At 37.0% G+C, this 20,730-nt stretch overlaps 1 protein-coding gene across 3 annotated transcripts in view; it reads left to right on the top strand.

Moving 5' to 3' along the window:
* The window catches only part of VAV3 (vav guanine nucleotide exchange factor 3), a 162,470-nt gene extending 147,590 nt beyond the window's left edge, over window positions 1-14,880 (top strand). For all 3 annotated transcript variants that reach the window (XM_084527441.1, XM_084527440.1, XM_084527442.1), the window contains exons 25-27: window positions 582-711; window positions 10,375-10,526; window positions 12,355-14,880. In XM_084527441.1, coding sequence (XP_084383567.1) covers window positions 582-711; window positions 10,375-10,526; window positions 12,355-12,396 — 324 coding nt within the window. In that variant the 3' untranslated portion in view covers window positions 12,397-14,880. The remainder of the gene's footprint in view (window positions 1-581; window positions 712-10,374; window positions 10,527-12,354) is intronic.
* Window positions 14,881-20,730: the final 5,850 nt, after the last annotated feature.

Raw genomic sequence — 20,730 nt, 5'->3', positions numbered from 1 at the left:
GCAATGTGCACTATGAGAGAAAAATAATAATGACAGAGCCTTGAAACTTTCATATGGGCCATGTATCTGCACATCAAGTTGTTGCCTTATAGGCAAGCCTTACATGCCTGTTTGGGGTCTTTGTGCTTATAAATTCATTTGTGGATGAGTACCACATATTGCAAAATAAATTTGGGAAAACAGACAATTGCCATTATATACTTAACGAACATTGCCTTCAGCCTGACTGCAGAGTAGCAAATACATGCTCAGCATGGCTCAAAGGAGCAGTAAGTGTTGACTCGATTATAAAGTTCTATTAAAAAAAAAAAAGCATATATGTATCATTTTAGTGAAAAATAAGTGTTCACTGTATAAATGTGTTCCTTACTCCAGGGTAAGGATTAAATGACACGGTATTGAATGAGTTGAAGTATAAAATGAACCAACATTTAGGATACTTGATTTTTTAATATATGTGCTCTGTGGGATGTTGTATATACAAGTAACCTTATTTTATAAAACTGACATTGACTGTGCACCAGAATCTTGAAAAGGATGTGATTTCAGTTTCCAATGATGTTGTTTTTCCTTTCTGGAAGGAACTTGTAGAGTACTATAAGCACCACTCTCTCAAAGAAGGCTTTCGAAGTCTGGATACTACTCTTCAGTTTCCATATAAAGAACCTGAAAACTCATCGGGTCAAAGGAGTAGCAGAACAGGTGGCAACTGTAAGTATTTTAAATTTAAGTACTATTTTCTGTCATAAATATTACAAGGGAAAGGTACCCTAAATATCTTCATTTTCCATTTTTGACATATAACCAATTAATATGGTAATGCCTTTAGTTAGGATTTTTTTAAGCTAAGCAGATTCAGATCTGTCAAGAGGTTTATAAACATGTCTAGCAAGTTTGTCTTGCTGCCAAACATTAAATCTCCTTGATATTCAAAAATCTATTAGGAATTCTGGTGAGAGAATAAATCACATCATGCCTATTTTTTTCAGATATTTGCTGAAGTGTTAATAAGTATCTGTGACAATTTCTAATCCTTACAAAAGGATTTAAATAAATCAGTCTTGTAGTGCAGCTGTATGAACTAGGATCTCAATAACACCACAAATTTTGTAGATAAACCCACCCCTATTAGATTTACCGTATCATAATTACTTCTATGCTTTCCCTTTAACCTTAGATGTTTATTTACAGGCCTGTGTGCTTCTAAAAGTAAATGAACTACTGTACAATGTAAATAGCAATTAAAAAGTTTTGAAATTTAGAAGTAAATTTAAGAGATTTACAATGCACATGGTATCCTTTTTTCTAACACATTACATCTTAAGTGGAAGCTGGCTTGATTCCTAGAATACATGCAAGTTCAGTGTTAATGATAAAAATTACCACATGGCCCACCTCTGGAAAATATATACCATTTCTGTCAAAGAGCAAATATTGCAGTTCTGCAGACAGTGGCTGTAGCTTTGTACCGTACTACATAATACCAGGGAAATAAGAATTGATGGTGATTTTAACAATACGAAGACTCTTGTGAAAGACCATAGAGTCCAGTCTAGTCTTAGTGATGATGAAGCTGGTGGAATTATTTTCATCTGCTGCGTTTGTAAGCTTTTGTTTACTTGCTTGCTTCTCTCTGTTCTATAACATTTCTGTAGCTTCAGAGATTTTCTTCCTCCCCTAATTAAAGTGAAGATAATTTAGGATAGGTAATTGTAAGAAACCATTGTGTCTCTGTGCATTTCATTTACTCTGTCTCTGTATCCTAATTCCTCTTTATTCCTTTTGTTTCTGTTTTCTTTCACTGCTTCCTAGGAGTTCTGTCTGTTTTCTCCCTGCTGTGCTGTGTCTCAGTATATATCTGTTCTTGGTGGATTTCTGTCCCATTTTTTTCTCCCTTTACCTTGCGATCTCTGTTTGCTTTTCTCTTCCTCTTGCCATCCCCTGTGCTTTCTTCATCCATTGCTGGCTCATAGCATTGAGGCTTTAAATGTTGAGACAATAAGCCTTGTCTGTTTTTTGTTTGCATTTGTTTGGTTGTTACTGAATGTGAGCAAAACCAGTTTTTTTTCCCTTTCTTAGACCAGTTAGCGTATATCTATATTGTCCACCAACTTACTACTCTGTAGAAGCATTAGCTCAATTGTTTCATGCTTCACAGGATTCAGTGGAATTGAACATGGGATGCTCTCATTTTAGTCAAGGGGATGAAAAAGTGCATCTTTGCTACAGTAAATTTCAGACATTTAATACTACAAAGCGTACTGATGAGGAAAGGCAGGTTTTCTCTTAAGCCAAACTGACCAAAAACCTCTCAGTTCTCAGACTTGTGTAAAACCTAATAGATGTCCACGGTTCTCTAGCCTACCTAGATTTACTCTGGATGACACTTCAATTAATGGATTTGACAGTTTTCTTTTAAGTGTCAGTGTGTCCCTGTAAATTTTTCTTAAAGCCAAATTTCCCTGATTAGCAGCCCATCTGTGAGTCATGTTGCTCAGTTTTACAACCGTCCCTGTTAGTTTTTACGAAGCTGATATTAAAATAACCATGTATTGAGGCTGTGTGAACCCTGCAGGACTGAAGTTGAAAAGGTGTTGATAAACTTTGGGATGCAGTTTTGTTTAAGGAAAGAACCAAGTCATAGGGCAGCAGTTGGACATTAGGGTTCACTTTGTTTTGGCCCTGAGTGTCAACCTCCACATGGATGTTTTCTTTGACCTCTTCCCATCTAATTGCAATGCAAAAAAACCCCTAGCTGTTGAAAGTGAGAGGGGCACTTTCACATTTTTCGGATGGGTAATTACTCAATATTATACTTAACACATTTTAACAAGCATGAAGTTGAAGCTAATGAATGCCATGGACTTCCTTGGCTTGAAGCTGAATTCAAGTGGGTTTTGGAGTACACTATTCACGAGACAGTGTATCTGGATGTTTTAATGAGGACATGTTTTGAAAAGGCATCAGCTTATTCAAAGCAGCTGGTCTTTAGCATGTATAATTGACAGAATAAGTGGGAAAGTATTTCTGAAAAATATCAGATAAAGTACTGTAGGCTTTGGAGGAGTTGTATCATTTTCTGCAGATAAAGTCTTTGAGCTGTCCTGAAGCTGAATGGCCATAACAAATTAACTTTGCTTTCCAGAACAATGTGAGAAAGGATTTAATTTATTTTTGGCAATTGTCAAGTTTTTACTTGCTCACTGAAGGAAAGAATCAAGTGGCATTTCAGTTTATTTGTAATTTCTGATACGAATCCTAACGAATAACTTTGTAACATCATATATTTTCAAGGAATTTGCTTTTCCTTTTAGAATCTTTTTTAGAATCTTTGTTCTTAGAAAAAAAAAAAAGTTTTCATTTTGTGGAAACAGCTAATTCTGCTTCCCATTTTAATTAGAAGTTCTTCTGGTCTTAGATAAGTCATCCACTCTATTCTGATACTTAATGCACACTTTTAATGTGGTTGTAAATGCTGTTAGACATTTCCTTTTCTCAATATAGAAATTCAAGATAATTAAGATGACTTTTAATTTTTCAGTTCCAGGCTTTTCTAGGTGTACTATGATCATTTGTGGTTGTTTTTTTTTTTTTTTTTTTTTTTTTTTTCTACACAGAAATGTTAATTCTTGCATTAGGTTTGAGGAGTGATTGACCTTTTAATGAAACGAAGGCAAACATGGAAAAGAACAGTTAACATTCCTTCTGCTAAAAGAGTTCTTGGCATTTTATTCTAATCTGCTGATGCAGAGCACAACTGAGAAATCTGCATCTTTGTGAAACTTAGTTTTAAATGTACCTAAATTATCATGCCAAATATTGAATGACTGTTTTTATCAACTGTAGACTAGGAAGGAGGTACATTAATTACATCATTGTATGTGCATTAAATGTGTAAATGTGACATCTGTTGAAAAAGTAAAGTAAAACAAGTGTCAACTTAGACCATACATGAAGGCCAACACCAAAACTTTTACCGGTGACATAGGAAAAGGCTGGTTATCTGTAGAAGTCTTATAGGAATTCCTTGCCCACACAGGTTTAGTGGACTAGAATTTTGCAGAAAATCAAACTGTCAGTTATATCACAGAGAGAAGGTCTGAAAGATGAAGATGTGTATGGACAGGAAAGGACTAGCTACCCCCCCCGTGTAGTATCTAGCATGTAGTAATGTGATAGTTTTGCTCAGTGTCATCACGCTACTGTAGCAATAAGGCAGTTATCCTGAAGAATGGATGCACTGCTTGAGCAAAGGTGTCTTTTTGGTTTGCATAATGCATTTCCACACAGAGTTGTCACCTGGGGTTACTGGGTCCAGTATAAAGATGTTCCTCAGATAACCTCATGCGTTCTCAGATAATCCATTTAGTTTTAGAGGCAGAGAAAGGTTTGTTACTGTAAATGATCAGAAGGCAGTTTTTTAGTGTGCAAGAGGCCCTGAGGTATGTTTCTTTTGTATTTATTGCTTTCAGGTACTAACCCGTAGATTATGTACACGAAAATATATTTTAAATATTGGGTGTTATTTAAAGGCTAGACTCTTTATCCAGTTGAGGACAGACTTTCCAAGTGCACAGCTGGGAGCAAATATCCCAACTTATTTAGGTTTTGTATGTTATATGATGATACGGATCTGCATTGCTTCTTCAAAGGAATGACAAAATGAGAGAACAGGGCAACAAAATATAGTTCCACTTGTGGCCATTTAACTCCATTTCAACTAGTTCTGCATTTAAAAAGATGGTGACAGGTCATCCTGGGTTTGTTGGCAGTAGTGCACATACATCTCTAATGTTCACCTGTGGAAGCTATTACAATAGGGATGGTTTGCTGGCTCTGCCTGGTTCAAACTCAGGCCTGTTTCGTTTGCTTGAGGTTTTTCACCCAAGTATGGGAGAACTGCAAAAATGAGAAACCCTGTTTGGTCCTTAGACAGTACCATTGAGGAATTGCTATTGATCTTAATTGTTATCAGGGCAAAAGGCTTATTTTTTTTCCACATGCATATTATTTAGACCCCATTTCAACTGTTGCATTGACTATATTCCTACTTACTTAAGGGCATGTGACTCCAGTCTTTTTGGGCTCAAGAGGAATTCTTTTATATGCATGAGTGTCTGCTTTTGTACTCTTACGAAGTGGGGCACAAAAAATTAAAAAGAAAAAAGTTATATTTGCAAGAGTCTGCAGTTTTAATTTGCTTCTCTGAAACCCTGAATGAGTGTCTTCTTTCTACCTTATTCTTTGAAAAATGCAATTGTTAAAAATTAAATCATAGATCCAAATTTTCTAGTTATTATAGTCAATTTCCTTCCAGACATCCTTAGTAGGGAACCTTAGTTTCCTTATTATCAATGAATTATATAGTTAAAAAGCTATTATTTAAATCTTGTGCCAATATTTCAATGTTCTTTTGCTTGTCTCTTTTTCTCTTTCTTTCTCTAAGCCCCCTCTTTGTTCTGTGGGTTTTCTTTTGTAACTCCTCCAGACTACAGCTTTGTTCCCCCTTCCTCCACTCCTTTCTGGTCAGGTACTGCTTTACTGCTTTTATATTCTGAATTTGTTTCTGTTTATTTCCGTGTGTCATGCGAGGGAAGGGACGAATTTAATATTTTAGTTCTTCCGAGTCCAAAACCAGCGTTATTGCATGTTATTCCTGAAGTGAAACAAAAATCAAACTCTAAAACTTCTGAAAAAGCCTATGCTACAGTAAAGGAGTTTGAATAGCTGTTGCAAAGCTCACTAGTTGCGCCAGATTCAATCAGTGATCAATTAATTGACTATTAATTTGCTGTGTAACTGTGGCATTTATAAATTTTGTATTTTAATGTGTTGGTTCAGTTGCACAAATCTAAAAATTTCAGTGCTTGTAGGTAAATATTTTCGTCCCATCCCTGCAGCAAATCGTACTGCAGAACTGTTTTAGAGCATAGTAGTCTTTTTTTGTAGAAAGTGTTTTCTTTAAATTCTGCGTTAACACGGCTATTAATTTTATCCATCTGTTTCCAAATATTGTTTTCTTGATTCTTATTTAACCTTCTTTGGCTTTAAGAAATGCAAACATTTTAAAATGGGAGTGCATAGAAATGCTTGAATTAGTAGCAGTAGCAGCACTAGTCTCAATTAATGTACCAGAGCAATTATGGCCTGTTCTGGTCTCTAAGACACAGTCTTCAAAGATGTGAACTGAACTGCTGGACAATTCGAATAGGATTTTGCTAGTGGGAAGGTAAATGCCTTTGAGGAACATCCAGCAGGAGGTACTTATATAAAGTAGCAGCATTCGCTTTCATTCCGTGTCCTGCTTTCCATGTGCACGGGACAGAGGGACTGCGAGCTCTCCAAACCTGGACTGAGGCCAGCTCTTGCACTGGGAAAGGGAGGTGGCTGCCATGCACGAATCCAGATGCAGTTGTAATCAAAGTCTGGCTAGAAGATGTGAATCGGTGTGTTTCATTTCTGTCCCACCAAGGTGGTCTAAATTGCTTAGGGCTCTGAGGAGGATTCTCAAGGTGCTCTGTAGTTTCTAGAGGGAAACCCATGTAGGTGGCAGCTCAGGAGTAGAGTGGTTAGTGTGTTTAGTTGTGTTGGCAGTGCCTCTAGCGAGCCCTCCCTTGATTCATGCCAGGCTCTTCAGTCACAGTGTCCTTTGCTGCTTTGAATGTTTTGGCTCTCAGGCTCACTGTTCTTTGAGTTCGTTTCTTCAGTTCCTATCTGTAAGGATGTGTCCTTATATTATAGTTCTTTCTGGAGGACAGATACTTACTCCCTTGCAGTAGTCACAGCATTGACTGAGAATACAGGCTGTAAGGCACTCTTCCAGTTAACATTTATTTACGTAAAGGGACACATCTGGAGAAAAGATGAATAGAAAGCTGTTTTGGCAGAGCTCTTTATCCTATGGTCATAATATTCAGCTAGAACGTCTGAAGCTCTTGAGTCCTATTTTAGTCACAAAGGAGTTAAGTTTTGGTACTTTATTGCAGGTGAGTACTGCGAGCATGTGGCAATCACCTTCAGGGCTGGGATAAAAGATGACCTGTCTCTCCTTCAGTTGCATGATGCTTAATCACAAAGGCACTCTTACTGGGTCTGTGTTCCATGGCGTGGGGGGGAAGTCATGAATTGGCCCACAATGACAGACCAGCAATCAAGAAATCAAGGCTCAGGGTTACTTTGAGCCTATCACACAATCCTGTGTATTCCCACATACGATTTCAATAAATAATAATATTTCTTTTTTCGCCTCTGAAAAACTACTTGTTTGGAAAATTCATAAATAACTAAAAATAAGTCAGGATTCCATGTCTTGTATATCACAATGTGCTTCATGAAGTATTTCTTTACACAAGTGCAGAGTAATAAGGGAAAACACTAAGCAGTAATTCTTAATTTAAGCTTATATACCTGTTTGAGTGGTATTTCATGTTTTGATAGGCTACAATACTTTGTGTGTTCTTAGTAATGCTCTTAAAATACGCAAACAAAAATGCTTACATTAAATAAATACTTTTTTTTATAATATATTTTTTTTCCCAAAAATGTATCTTCAGAACTGACCTACTTCTGCTGAGATGTGGAAGTTGGTAGCACACAAGAAGAGTTTAGCTGGCTGTTGAGCAGTACTGGAGGTGCTGCCCATGCCTGCATAATAGAGCTGAGGTTTGGTTAAACAGTTCAAGAAAATGTACATGGCTTCAAGGTGCATGGAAGCTAATAAAAAGAGCAACCCTTGGGTGCTATGGCAGTGACCCTTGTGGAATTTAAGCACAGGCAGAAATTTGAACTAATCCCATGGAGCCTCTTCTGTTTGCATCCTAGTGGCTTCAATGTTGGAGCAAGCTAGTATTAAAATTTGTTGGCAGCCCATCTATCTCATTGTCAGTGTGAAACTTGTCCAGAATGCTCCAGTGTGAGGCAAAGCTGACTGCATTTCCCTGTCTTCTCTTTCTGTTGCCTGAAGGGAAGGCTGGATTAAGCAAAACTGTATTTTTCCCATTTACAGATGTACCTTTTATTCACTTCCCTTGGATTTCTCCAGTCTGTTTTCTATTCATTCTCCCAGTATCTCCCTCCTAATATACGAGGTGTTTTTTTATGACTCCTTCCTTGATAGCTTTGTTTTTTATTGGTATTTCTTTTTTTTCTTTATATTCTCCTGTTGGGCCCTTTCTTTCCATCAATCTCTGCTGCTAATCCTTTCTCTCCTTCCTTATTCTCCCTGTACCCACGTCCTGTACCTACTTCTGTACTTGACTCAGTGTTTCTACTCCTTCCAATCCGTATGGGCGTCCTTTCTGCATGCTGTCGTCTCTCAAGATTTACCCAGGGACAGCTTGGATTGGGATTTCAGGACTGATACCTCTGTTCAAGTTTTTTGTGACTGTCACCAGAGAGATAGGGTTAGTAGTTTTCCAAAAGAAACACTGGGAATTCTCCTGTATTCCCTAATTGACTGGCTTCCTTTCATATATTTCCTGTAAGAAACATCTGTTATTTGAAAATCTAGATATTGGATTCTAAATTAATCTAAATTCCTGTCTCAAGGCTTTATGCTTTTGATTTTTCTTGCTTTTGTCATGTTTTCCTCGCTGGAGTCACAACTTGAAAAAGAGTTCTCCTCCTCCTTCTCCCCACATCTGCCCTACTTTATTTTTCTACCCTAGTTCTCCTTGGTATTTTCCCTCTTCATTATTTGTCCACGCATTTCTTCCATCTGTCGTTTTTTCCTTCTGTGTTTTCCCAAATTTGTTCATCTTTGCCTCGTGTTGCCTTCTTTCTTGCCCATTTTCCTCCTTTCTAGCACAAGTAGTGATACGCTGTTGCCCAGCATCACTCCCTGCTTCTGCAAATCTGACAGTGATGTTGCTGCGCTTGTAAATGGTTACTGACACTACAACCAGTAGCTCCTTTCTTATTTTCCTTTTCAAAACAATTTCTGCCTGTGCTGTGCCCTTTCCCTGCAAAATTGATTATTGAAATCCTGATAAGATATAGGACATAATATTGATGTCAGGATCTAAACAAATAATGTCTACAGCTGATTGCGTAGAGGGGAAAAAGTATGTTTGAACTTTAACACACCTAATACATGGCCTAGATTTTTACGATAGCTTCATGCTGTAAACATGAGCACTGTGAGAACTAGTTTCTTACTGGTATTTCCTGAGGACAACTGGGAAATTTTAAGAAATTGGAAAAGGTTCTGAGGGGGAAAAACCATGATTTTACGTATAGTATAATGAAGTTGTCCCTCGTGACTATACAAAAAATTATTTTGAAATCTTTTCAGATGGAAGCTGGCTTGTGCATATAAATTTCTACCTACAAAGGTGTGCAGTGGAAAACTGCAAAATAAAAGGCATTAATATATGTGTGTGTGTGTTTTTTATATATCAATCCTTTGGCCAAATATTCAAATTTTAAAGTGTGAGAGTAGTAGATGTTTTTTCTAGGCTGATCATTATCTCCTAGCTGCCTCTGAGGAGGTTGAGGGGTTATTAGGACATTCTACAAGAGGGTAAAGATATTGGCGGAGGATGTCTTCAGATGAGATTTTTTTTTCCCCTACGTTTGTTACTTTAAAATATTCTACAACTCTTTGTTGCTTAAAATATCTGTGCTTGACATTGGCAAAATCCTTACATACTGATGTAGGCTGAATATTGTAGGTAATAATTTCACTGAAACTTTGGAAAATTTTTACAAGCGTTTTGTTCTTGAGAAATTTGTAGAGCAGATTCACTGGTGATTTACAGAATAAAGTCCTGAAAAGAGTGAGATTATATTAGCTGGTGTTCATGCAGGTTGTAACAAATGATCTATACAAATTCGCTGTGGACACTTTAATTTTTTTTCTCATGCTGATGTTAACTTCCAATTTGATGTGCATTAATATTTAACTGGGGAATTGTTTCTGAAGGAACAGCACCTTATTCTGTTTTGCTTCATTAGAGGGGTGAATGTAAACCAACAGTAGCTGCTAATAATTCGTTTAGAAAGAAACTAGTGACCAGTAAAATATGTTGATGCATGTAACTGGCAGCAAGTTTTATTATGAAACACAAAAATACAATAATTTCAAATGTATTTAGCAATTTGGGGGATGAAAGTTACTTTCTTACTGTTTATTAAATTTGATTTTTTTCTAATAATAGCAAGCTATAACAAATCATTAATCCCTTCAACTTTTACCATTCACCGACAATGAAACCTTCTTGATATCTTTAGTGCAGATGCTTTCATATTTCCGTAAAGTTAATGTCAGTGTATGTTGTCATGAAATCATGGTCTTATATTTTACAGTAATGTTATTTACCTTATTTAGCTGTCAATTAACAAACCCTAATAATACCAACTTCTGTTTTGTTTCAGTGTTAAGCCCAAAGGTGATAGGCATTGCCATAGCCAGGTATGACTTCTGTGCACGAGACATGAGAGAGCTGTCCTTATTGAAAGGGGACGTTGTAAAAATTTATACAAAGATGAGTGCGAATGGCTGGTGGAGAGGTGAAGTAAATGGAAGGGTATGTTGTTTTTGTCTTATTTGTCTTATTTGTATTGCCTTCACTGGGGGTGATTTTGTAAAAAGGTGTGTTCCTATATTGTTGCACCTCGTGTATTTAAGAGACAAAAAAGGTTTGCATGTTCTCATCTGCTTCATAGTAGCCAGGCAGCACTCCTGCCAGCTAGCTTTCCCAGCATCTAAATTAATTGGTTATTTAATGTAACCTGCCAGGCTGAATATTTGGACAAGATTATATGGTTGGAAAATAACAAGGATTAATAGTACAGCTACTGCTGACTTTTCTTGAAATGTTGCACATGGATTTGGGGGAGGGGAGGTCAGAACCTCAGGATCTCTTTGAGTTCCTGGTGCTGGGAGTCTGGTTTGCAGTTTCATGCAGGAGTATTGCCACCTCTTTACTAGGCTATAATGCTGTGGAATCAGCCATGGATTTTTAAGAGGCTTCTGCTTTTGATCTCTTAAAAAGAAAAAAAAAAAAAAAAAAAGGTTCCGATTAAAAAAAGGTTCTGATTAAGTGGTGTATACATTCTAGTAGTGTTTTTTACAAAGTCACTTCATGCTGCACTCTGAGACTTACCTGCCTTTGAATGTATGGAAATAAGGTTTCAGTTCTGACCTACAAAGACTATATTGTTTCAATCTTGTTGGATTGCTCCTTAATGCATATTAGTCAGGAGAATTCGGGGCTGCTGTTTACTTGTCTAAAGAGCTGAGATGCAAGGTCAAGGAATGCCTTTTTTCTCTCCTGCTTTATAAGTGGACTGGAGGAAAGCGAACTGTATGGACACTGGAAATGAAAGTTGCAAGTCCAGTAGGAGAAGATGAGGGAGCATACATCCAGATGTAGTGCTTTAAGCAATTTAGAGATTTTTTTTTAAATGTACGTGGAACTGGTTATGATCTTAAAGTGAAAACAGGCAAAAAAAAATAAGGAAGAGGAAGTGATCACCCCATATCCTTAATGTATCAAAGAAAATGGAGCATCCTATTCCAATGTGGCTACCTGCTTCCTAAAATACACCCTGTTGTACACTAGAATTCCTTCTGATGGCTTTCACAGCCCGGCCTTGAGATTATAAGATCTAAGATCACTGCTGTAGATAGTTCAGTAATGTAGTCTCAAAAAATGCTTATGCAATCACTTGTTCCAGGTGTGTTCTAGGTTTGGTTTTGAGGTCTTTCACCAGTGTTAAATTAACTTAAGAATAAAGTCTGAATGAAAAAATGAAGTGAATAGATAAGACAATAATACGACATTGCTTCTCTGTATGTCTAATATAATCCTTATTTGACACATCATTAATTTCAGAATAGAGATAACTTTGTAAGTTATGAAGTGTAAAACAGTGATCTCTGCCTTCCGGTTCTGTTTAATCTACAAGTCCCATTGTCAGCAGCGGGACCCAACTCCATGTAATGCAATGGAATCGGTCGCTATTTCCTTTGTAAGGTGATTCTCTGGACCTGGCCAAAGCCTGTGAAATACTTAACTTCCCATCTGCATGTTCTAATGGTAGCAGCATCCTGTCTATAGTAAAAGCTACTTCTGCTCTTGACTTTTCTAGCTGTTTTTTTCCTAAATGCATAGACCTACAATTTGGGCAAAGGTGGTTTTTTTTTTTTTTCAAGTGAGGAGGCATTTAGTCTTGAAATCATCATATCTATAAGTTACTCTTTTAAAATTGTTTTAGAATAATCAATCTAACTGTGGCAGGTCAGTCATGTTTAACTTTGTAATGTTATTCTTATATTTACTGAACAGATCCATTCTTTTACCTAGTTTGGCTATTAAAAAATGTATTTTTGTTGTGCTTTTTTCTTTTTAGGTGGGCTGGTTTCCATCTACTTATGTTGAAGAGGACGAATGAATTAAATTTTCCTCTGCTGACCAGCAATTTCAGGGATTGTAAAATTTAATAACTTTAAAGTGTTACTGGTCTTGTTAAGTATTTAAGCAGCAGCGTTTTTGTCTGTCTGAACCTTCCAGTCTTAATGTTGGGATTTATAATGAAATTTGTGCTGACAGAACATTACCTTGCCCAGAGCTGTGCAAGAAACAACCTGACACTTTGCCATCACTGGGGATCAGTACAAAGTCCAACCTTCGCCTTCCCAGAAGATCTCTGGAAAACAAATTTCTTTATTCTTATTTCTCCCTGTAGTACACCATGAATACTAGCTATGGCTGAATACTAGGTCTTTAGACCTTTAGAATAATAGACTTTAATAAGTCTGTTTTCTTCTAGCTAACATCTGTGATGGTACAAGGAGACGAAGGCTTACTATTCCTTATCGCTGCATGCAGAAAACAGAGTTCAGTCATTCCAGTAGGCATAGACTTGTCTTGAAACATCAAACTACCTTACTTATCACCTTCTAAACAGTTTTACACTCAAAAACAAAAAACACCTGAAGGAAACAAATGTAGTGAATATGAATAGCATTCATGCATATATAATTATAACTGAATTCTTTGAGGCCCTGCCTAAATGTTGTAACAATTTGTTTAAAGAGAGCATTTTAAAAAGGAGTATCTACAAGGTGTTGCCTGAAAAATCAACCAAGCTGGAATTCTGGAATCTTTGTCTTATTCCAGCTGTTTTGTGTGTTTTTCATTTAAGCAGCTGACTGTAAAAGTGCAACCGACAAGATTAATTTTAAAGTTCTGAGCATTAGCATTAAATATTGTAGAGCAAGATCCTGTAGCAGGATATACTGATGCAAGATGATTTTACTTTTCAGGAACAAAATTGTTTATTTTAATATCATGGTTGATTCAGTTAAACTTTTTGATGCTTCCAACTATAAATGTTGTTTTCATGGTTAGACAGGAGCTTCTGTTCCTAATTAGGAGGTGGAGATGGACACCTTTTGTGCTCGTCCATGGTAACGCAGAGGGGACTCGCAGAGCAGTGTGCCTGTTCCTCTCTTGTCCCCTAGGATGTTAATGGCAAGGCAGTGAGTGGTCTTGTTGCGGTATTGTGAATATCCCCCATGTATACAGAGCAGTTAGCTCGAAACATCAGGCCTCAAAGTGGTGTCTACCCCTTGGGTGAGGCAGTCATTTGAGGTATTTGTAGTGTTAGAAGGGCTGTAAATTAAAAGAAGTGTGGATGATGCCTGCAGATGTGCAATTTCTAATGTTTACGTAATTTCTAACCCAGTTTGAAAACTTCCGAGAAAGTAAAGCTCTTAAATATGTTTTTCTTCTAAGATGACATTGTCTAATCAAGGAAGTTAATTCATTCTGTTCCACATTCTCTTCGTTTTTCCCTCTCCCCTTCTCACACAGGCATCGTGCAATTAGTGTGCACTGCACAATTGAACACTGCAAGTTTTCCCACTGTACAAGCAGCATCGTGTCCACTGTCCATCCACAGAACAGAATCCGTGCTAGTATGTGTTTTAGACTCCTGGGCTGCCCCCAGTGTTCCCTGCTTCTTTCTGGCCTCCTTCTGGCCATCACGAAGAACCAAGCACAGCACAAAGGATGACAAATCCCCTCCTCTCTGCAACCATCTAATCCATGTGCTACACCTAGCATACACTGCTGTGTCCAGGTGTAAGTGAGGATCTGCAAATTAGAAATCTTCCACTTGTGAGATTCAGCCTTGCCGGTGAAACTCTGCTCTTAACTTTTCAAGGATTTACCTCAAAATTATGTAAACTGTGATTATGTTAATTACTTGATGGAACAATTCAGAGCATTTGTAAATATGTACATTGTGCACAAAACATTTTGTAAATTATCTGTACAGCAGTGTAGTCTAGGGTATACTCTTTGATCATGTTTTGCCATACAGTTTTATTGTCTGTTGTGAGCCTGATCCTATATTCCTTAAGTAGACAAAACTGATCTTTCACAGTTTTGTCTGCTCAAAGGGTAGAGGAATAGGCTCTAGATCTGTGAAGTGTTCAGTGCTTTGCTGTTTTATAGTCCTGAGAAGAGGCAGTTTAATTCAGTGAGTTAAAAAATACATCAGTCATTTTTGACAGCTTGATTTTAGAATTATTTTGAGTAGTCTCTTCATCCTAAAGTTGCTGTAAAGCTTCTAAGCAATTCGTGAATCCAGTAATCGGCCTAGGAGAAGAATGAAAGCCATAGCTCAACTTACTTTTGTGGCATAAATTTACACACTGTCTGTGTTTAATGCCCTGTGTTAATTGAGTTAATGCTGCAACTTAAACTGTATTTTGAGTACCAAAGACTTCCTAAATACTCTGGAGTGTCTCTTTCATGTGCTGCTTTTGCTTGTATGGAGGTTTTGTTGTCATGCAACGATGGAGTTACAGTACTTTGTAATATTTTGTAAATATGTTAAATATAATAAACTGGTTAATTTTTTGTTTAATGTTATGTGTCAAAATATGTAGTTGGCTAGTATGAAGGTTGCTCTTGGTTTGTCAAACTTCTTCCTTATTGTGAGTGAAGGCTGATAATGTTTTGGTTTCTCAGATCTGTATAATCCCTGTTTGACTATAAGACTGAGGTTTTTGGGAGCTTTTTGTAGTTGGACTAATTTGTCTTTTGCCACATCCAGGCAAGTGGTGGTTTTTGTTTGTGTGTTAGTTCTAGAGAACACCATGCAATCAGTCATGTACTATTGATCTTATCTGTCGAAGATGATAACTTGTAGTCATTGAGGAAAAAAATGGTTGTAAAAAGTTTTCTTTTTCTGTCGTGTTTCATAGGAGTGTCCTTCCTCATCCACCTTCTGCTTCGTCTCTTTGTCATATGTAAATTAACGTACAAATTCAGGTTGAATTGAGCTGAAATCTCAAAATACAGTATGTCTAATTTCATGGGCTACCTGATAGTATTTTCATGGCGTAACCCATTCATACATTTTTTACAATGTAGAATTCATTATTAATATGTTTATAAAAATATTTCTGGACAGGTGAATTAATTCAGCAAGGTCAGTGATGATACAATTGCAGTGTTGTTTCATTATGTCACTTCTATTTTCCAGTGGCAAAGTTTTTCTTGTGGAACTACCCTTCTAACAGATAATTATTAAACTTAATGAGGCATTTACACGTCTGTACAGATGTAAGGCATAATTTTCCTGTCAGCCGTGAACATACCAGATAACGAAGAGACACACCTAATGTGAGATGCAAAAATGTTTCTCAATTAAATTCTGTTGTTAACAGTATCACACTCAGTCACAGATGTTCTCCTTCCCCTTTTATGTGAGAAGAGATATGTGTCCTCTGATGGGTGAGAAATTGAGAAAGCAGTGAGTACTGTAATTAGGGCATAAGAACCACCTGTGACTGGGTTTCTGAATAATTTCTTCAGTTTTAAGGCTTGGAGACCTATTTGAAAATCTCAGCTTGAAAAGCAACAACAAAGAAATAACGCACACACAAAAGACTTGAACAATGAAAATTATGCCTACCAGAACACCTTTCTCCTCTGCCTCATAGGCAAACTCTAGATACTCTGTGAAGGAGAAGATAAGGTTGATTCTAAAGGTTTTAATAGCTCATAGAAGTAAGAAAGATATGCTGTCTATAAAGAGATGGGCTTGTTTATACAGAATATCCAGCTGTGCACCCAGGCTTTGTTCTGTTGGCTTTGATGTTCAGTACAAAAATGCTTGTTTCTAATTCACAATCAATATTTCCAACACTTTAGGAAAAGAAGCTGCAACTACAAGTACAATTTACACAGTAATGCTGTCATGCAGATTCACCAAGTGTACTGACACTGCTAGAATCATAGAATATCCGGAGGTAGAAGGGACCCGCAAGGATCGTGGAGTCCAACTCCTGGCTCTGCTTCAAACTGAGCTGCTGAGAGCTTCACGTTGCCACTTTCTTTGGAATTCAGATTCTTCTGTTCATAGAGCACTGCTGCTTCTACTTGAGCAAAAGAGTAAACACTGAAAGCTGATTTGTAATACAGGATTCGAACAGTTTTACTTTCATCTGTAGCATGGTGGTGATCATCATGAAACAGGTAAAATCTTGTCAGCCAGGTTACACCAGTTGTAGCACCCTAGGAGCTGATATGAAAATGTCAGCTCTGTCTAAGCCAGACCCAGTGTAGCAGGTATAAAAGTAAAATAATAGGTAAAACAGGAGATGCTGTGTATACGTAGAATCCATGGTACTTCAGCAAGCCACAAGAGTATCTTTACATCAGATTCAGTGAGGGCCATCGCTGATGCACAGTGTTGAATCTTTGAATCTATACGTTTCAGAGAAAGAAGTTGATACATGTCCTAGCCTTTCCTCAAACAAGTAATAGAATTTTAGCCTTTACCTATGTGGGGGAAGGGTAATTTTGAGTAATTTTGGCTTCATAAAACTGTGGGATGAGATGTTAATGGTACGTACTTCTTCACAAAGTGCTGAAGTGTATGATGCATATATAATTAGATAATAGAAGGTATAGAAAGGATTAAGCATCAGAAATTGACTGCAGAAGGGTGATTCATTGCATTAGCTTAGCAACTTCCTTTTCAAGAACAAAGAATCATTTGTTTTCATAGCAAATGAGATTTGAGTTTCTAATTTAGTTTTATAATTTCTGATCTGCAGTAGTTTATTCTGTCCATTCATTATAAGGATCTCTACTGCTTTACATGACAGTGAAGGTAGATTTTAATTAGTCACCTGTAACATCAGAGCTATTGGTGACTTTTTCTTGTGTTACAGTTTATCTGGTAATGTGCTTTTCAGAAAATATGCAAGTTCATTTAAAAATGTTGCAATCTGACCTGAAGCATATAGTTACAACAAATGGCAGGTTTGGAGGTGGCTGTTGGCCAAGGAGCGTGAGGCTGTTTTGTTTCTTTCAAAACTCTTTTTTTTTTTTTTTTTTTTTTTTTTTTTTAATAGGGTAAAATGTGTGGCTTTAGGAAGAACAGAAATAGAGAAGATCAGAGAACAAGAAGTAGAAAGTTGATACCGTACCCTATGTGCTAGAAACAGCCTGCTACTAAAATCTTATAAACTATTGCTCAAAATATTAAATATTTAATGTTAGCATTGGATTGAAAAGAAATTCATCAATGCTTTTGTATTGAAAAACTTTGCTAATGCAGTAGAGGGATCGAGCACACTTGGACTTGGTCCCAGTCATACTAGAGAACTCTATAAATTTGTCTTCAATTAGTTTTATTTTTTCCCAAAGCAATTAAAAGGCTTCCTCAAGGAGATGCAATATTGTTCCTAGGATTCAAGTTCTTACTCATGCATAAGGCTAATGGAGATATGTATAATTGAAGGAACATTTTCTTTAGTAATTTTACAATCTGTATCCTGGTAGCTTGTCAGCTGTTTGTAAAGGGTAATGTGGCAGGAAGCCCCACTAAGTTGCTAGATAATGTAAAAACAGCTTCCTTACATGTTCTCCTAGAAATTTGTCTTTTTGAATCTTGAATTTACTTTTCCCCTTCCTGTCAAGTGTTATTTAAAGCAGGTGACATAGAAAGCCATTTAGCTGAACACAGTTTGAACACGGGGCTGGGAGCTTTCTCTCCTTCCTGTTCCTTTGGTTCCCTACTGCTTAAGATGGACTTCAGGTGGCTGTAAGGAAGGTATAGAAAACCTTTTGTTTTAGTGCAAGAGAAGGGAATACCAGACCCAGAGGAATCTGTAGGCCTGTTTTATTCACTTGATTTGGTGTTTCTGAATATAGCTTCATTAAACTTGAGTTGTGATGGATGAGAGATTGGCCTCCTTGGAACTGTGCCTACTGTCATGTTCTGGGTGTGGCTCTTTGGTGTCATCAAATTTGGGTGGCTTGGCTGAAAGAACGCTTGGATGTGCTTCTGCACTCTGAAAGGGAGGTACCAGTTCACATGCCCATATGTTGTTTGTCATCAGGAATATTAATGTGGAGAGAGGAAAAATATAGGTAGATCAGAAAAACAATCATGCCTTATTTTTTTGTGTAACATTTTTATTGCTGAGGGTGTGTGGGATATTCATTACTTAATATATCAACTGCTAATATTCCCAAGGATAATTCTAACTGGAGGATGTAGTAGCAGGTTTTCTATTCTTTAAAAAGAACTACTGATTGTTTTTAAAATTGCTTAGCAAAGAAAGCATATCCTGTTGATCAGGTAGACACAGGAACCTATTGCTCTCTGAATCAGTACATCATCATGACCTTTTCCAGATAGTGAGTGTGGAAAATCAAGCTCCAGAACAAAACCTAGATAGTTTTTCAGTCTTTGCAACTTTCATTCACACTGAAGGGGAAGGTTCACTTTTTTTCCAAACGTTGTCCTGAATGTGGGAACACAGGCTTAGTCTTCCTGTCACTGGGAAGAAACAGAATTTGATTTACAATTTCTCAGATTATACAGGACTTAAAAAGACCAGCTGCACAAAAGCCTTTTTATATTGGATCTTTGGGGGGATGCCAGAAAGCATACGTACAAGTACACAAAGGATTTATATGGAAAATATTTCCAATCACATTATCTCTTTTGCCTCTTACCCCAAAGAGTTGTACAGCTTTAGGAAAAACAAACAGCTTCCAGTGGTAACGGTTCCCTGCTTGCACATTCTTGAGTCTCTGAGGGTCGCAGTCTATTTTTACTGCATTAGGATTTATCTTGTGCTCAGGGATGTCTATTTGAAAGGTGACCTTCCCCCAGCAAACAAATTCTTCACAAACAAATGCTGCCTTTTCTTGTCTAGAGCATAAAAATATTTGCAGGTGATGTCATGCAAGCATAGGTTGTGAATGGGCTGGAGGATAGGGTTGTAACACACATACTGATAAATTGGTTATATATATATATAAAAAAAAAGCAATTAAATTAACATCTACGAAGTTACATTTACAGGTGGACTGAATTTTGTACAGCAGTTCAGGCTGGGGAACTTCTGGTTAAGCTGCAGTAGTGCATTAATGGGTTGAGGGAGAAAAGGAAAAGTGAATGATGGAGAGAACAAAAGTTACAGGATTGTACTGTGAAGAAGGTAAATGCTGTCTTGGTGTATAATAATGGGAATATCTTCTATAAAATGCTCATTTCTGGAAAGGTTTGTGCTGGAGTACTCGGTGCAGTTTTGGGCACTAAACTTGATGTAAGGTAAGGCTCATAGAAAACATTCCTGAAGAGACCAACAAGGAAAGGTGAAGAAATGAGCTATTTGATGGAGTTACAGAAGAGCAGGCTAAGGGTGGTGGCGGAAATAGTGTTCAAATAAGTGAAAGGCTTTGCTTACCTTAATGAGACTAAGCACGGTCAGTGTAAATAGTACCGGGGGAAAACAAACAAACAAAAATAAACAAACAAACAAACTTGAACTGCAGCAAGGAGATGTAGACTTCAGCGAAGTTTCCCAAATACCAAGCTGCCTGGATTTGAAATTTTCCAGGGAAATTGTGGAACCTCCATCATTAGAAGTTTTTGAAGTATGGTTAGCTAAGCAATATATTGGGGATAATTTATAGATATCTAGACATAAACATGGAAGTGGTGTTGGAACTAGGTGAACTTTAAGGTCGCTTCCAACCCAAACTGTTCTGTGGTTCTGTTTGTAGTTAAAGATGCTAAAGATACTGACCACATGTTTCCTTGGAGCTCCTGCTGTACTACCTTTCTGTAATTGCCTTTCAGCTGTACAATGCTTCAATCAACTTGGTGTTTGCCAAAAAACCTGCAGAGATGTTAAGCCAGCATAGAGAGGAAAAGATCTATGACAGGTAATAAGCTGAACATCCAATTTAGAGCTAGCAGGTCGCTCAATATACACAGAGTTTGAATCTTCACAAATTGAAACAATTTCTCAAGAGGTGCAACTGGATCATATTTAGCTCAAGTAGCAGTATAAAACTTCTTTTTTTTTACATAAAACTTTTTTTTTTTTTTTACAGGTGTAAAAAAAAAAAAAAGAAAGTCTTTGGTTAACAGTAGGAAGGCAGAGCTTAAACAACATTATTTCCATTTATAAGTTTATTTTTGAATGTACTGTTCCTGCAGCATATGCAGTGTTGTCAAAATCGAAACTTTTTTCTTAGATATGCATTTATTTCAGGGATGGTTAATAGTGAAGGCTTCTCAGGTACCATGTCTTTCTACTCAATTCCAAACAAAAAATACAAGATTTGAGAAGAAGGTAATTTTGCTTGAAACATCTTCACCTCAAATCAACAGAAAATGTGCTTTTATAAAACAAAAAGGTGAGTCTGTTCTTGTGCTGAATTTGTATAAGTACTGTAATAC

Source organism: Aythya ferina, assembly GCF_964211825.1.
Source record: "Aythya ferina genome assembly, chromosome: 8".
NCBI lineage: Eukaryota > Metazoa > Chordata > Aves > Anseriformes > Anatidae > Aythya > Aythya ferina.
Note: the sequence above shows the minus strand (reverse complement) of the source record. Positions and strands in the feature narration are given on the sequence as shown.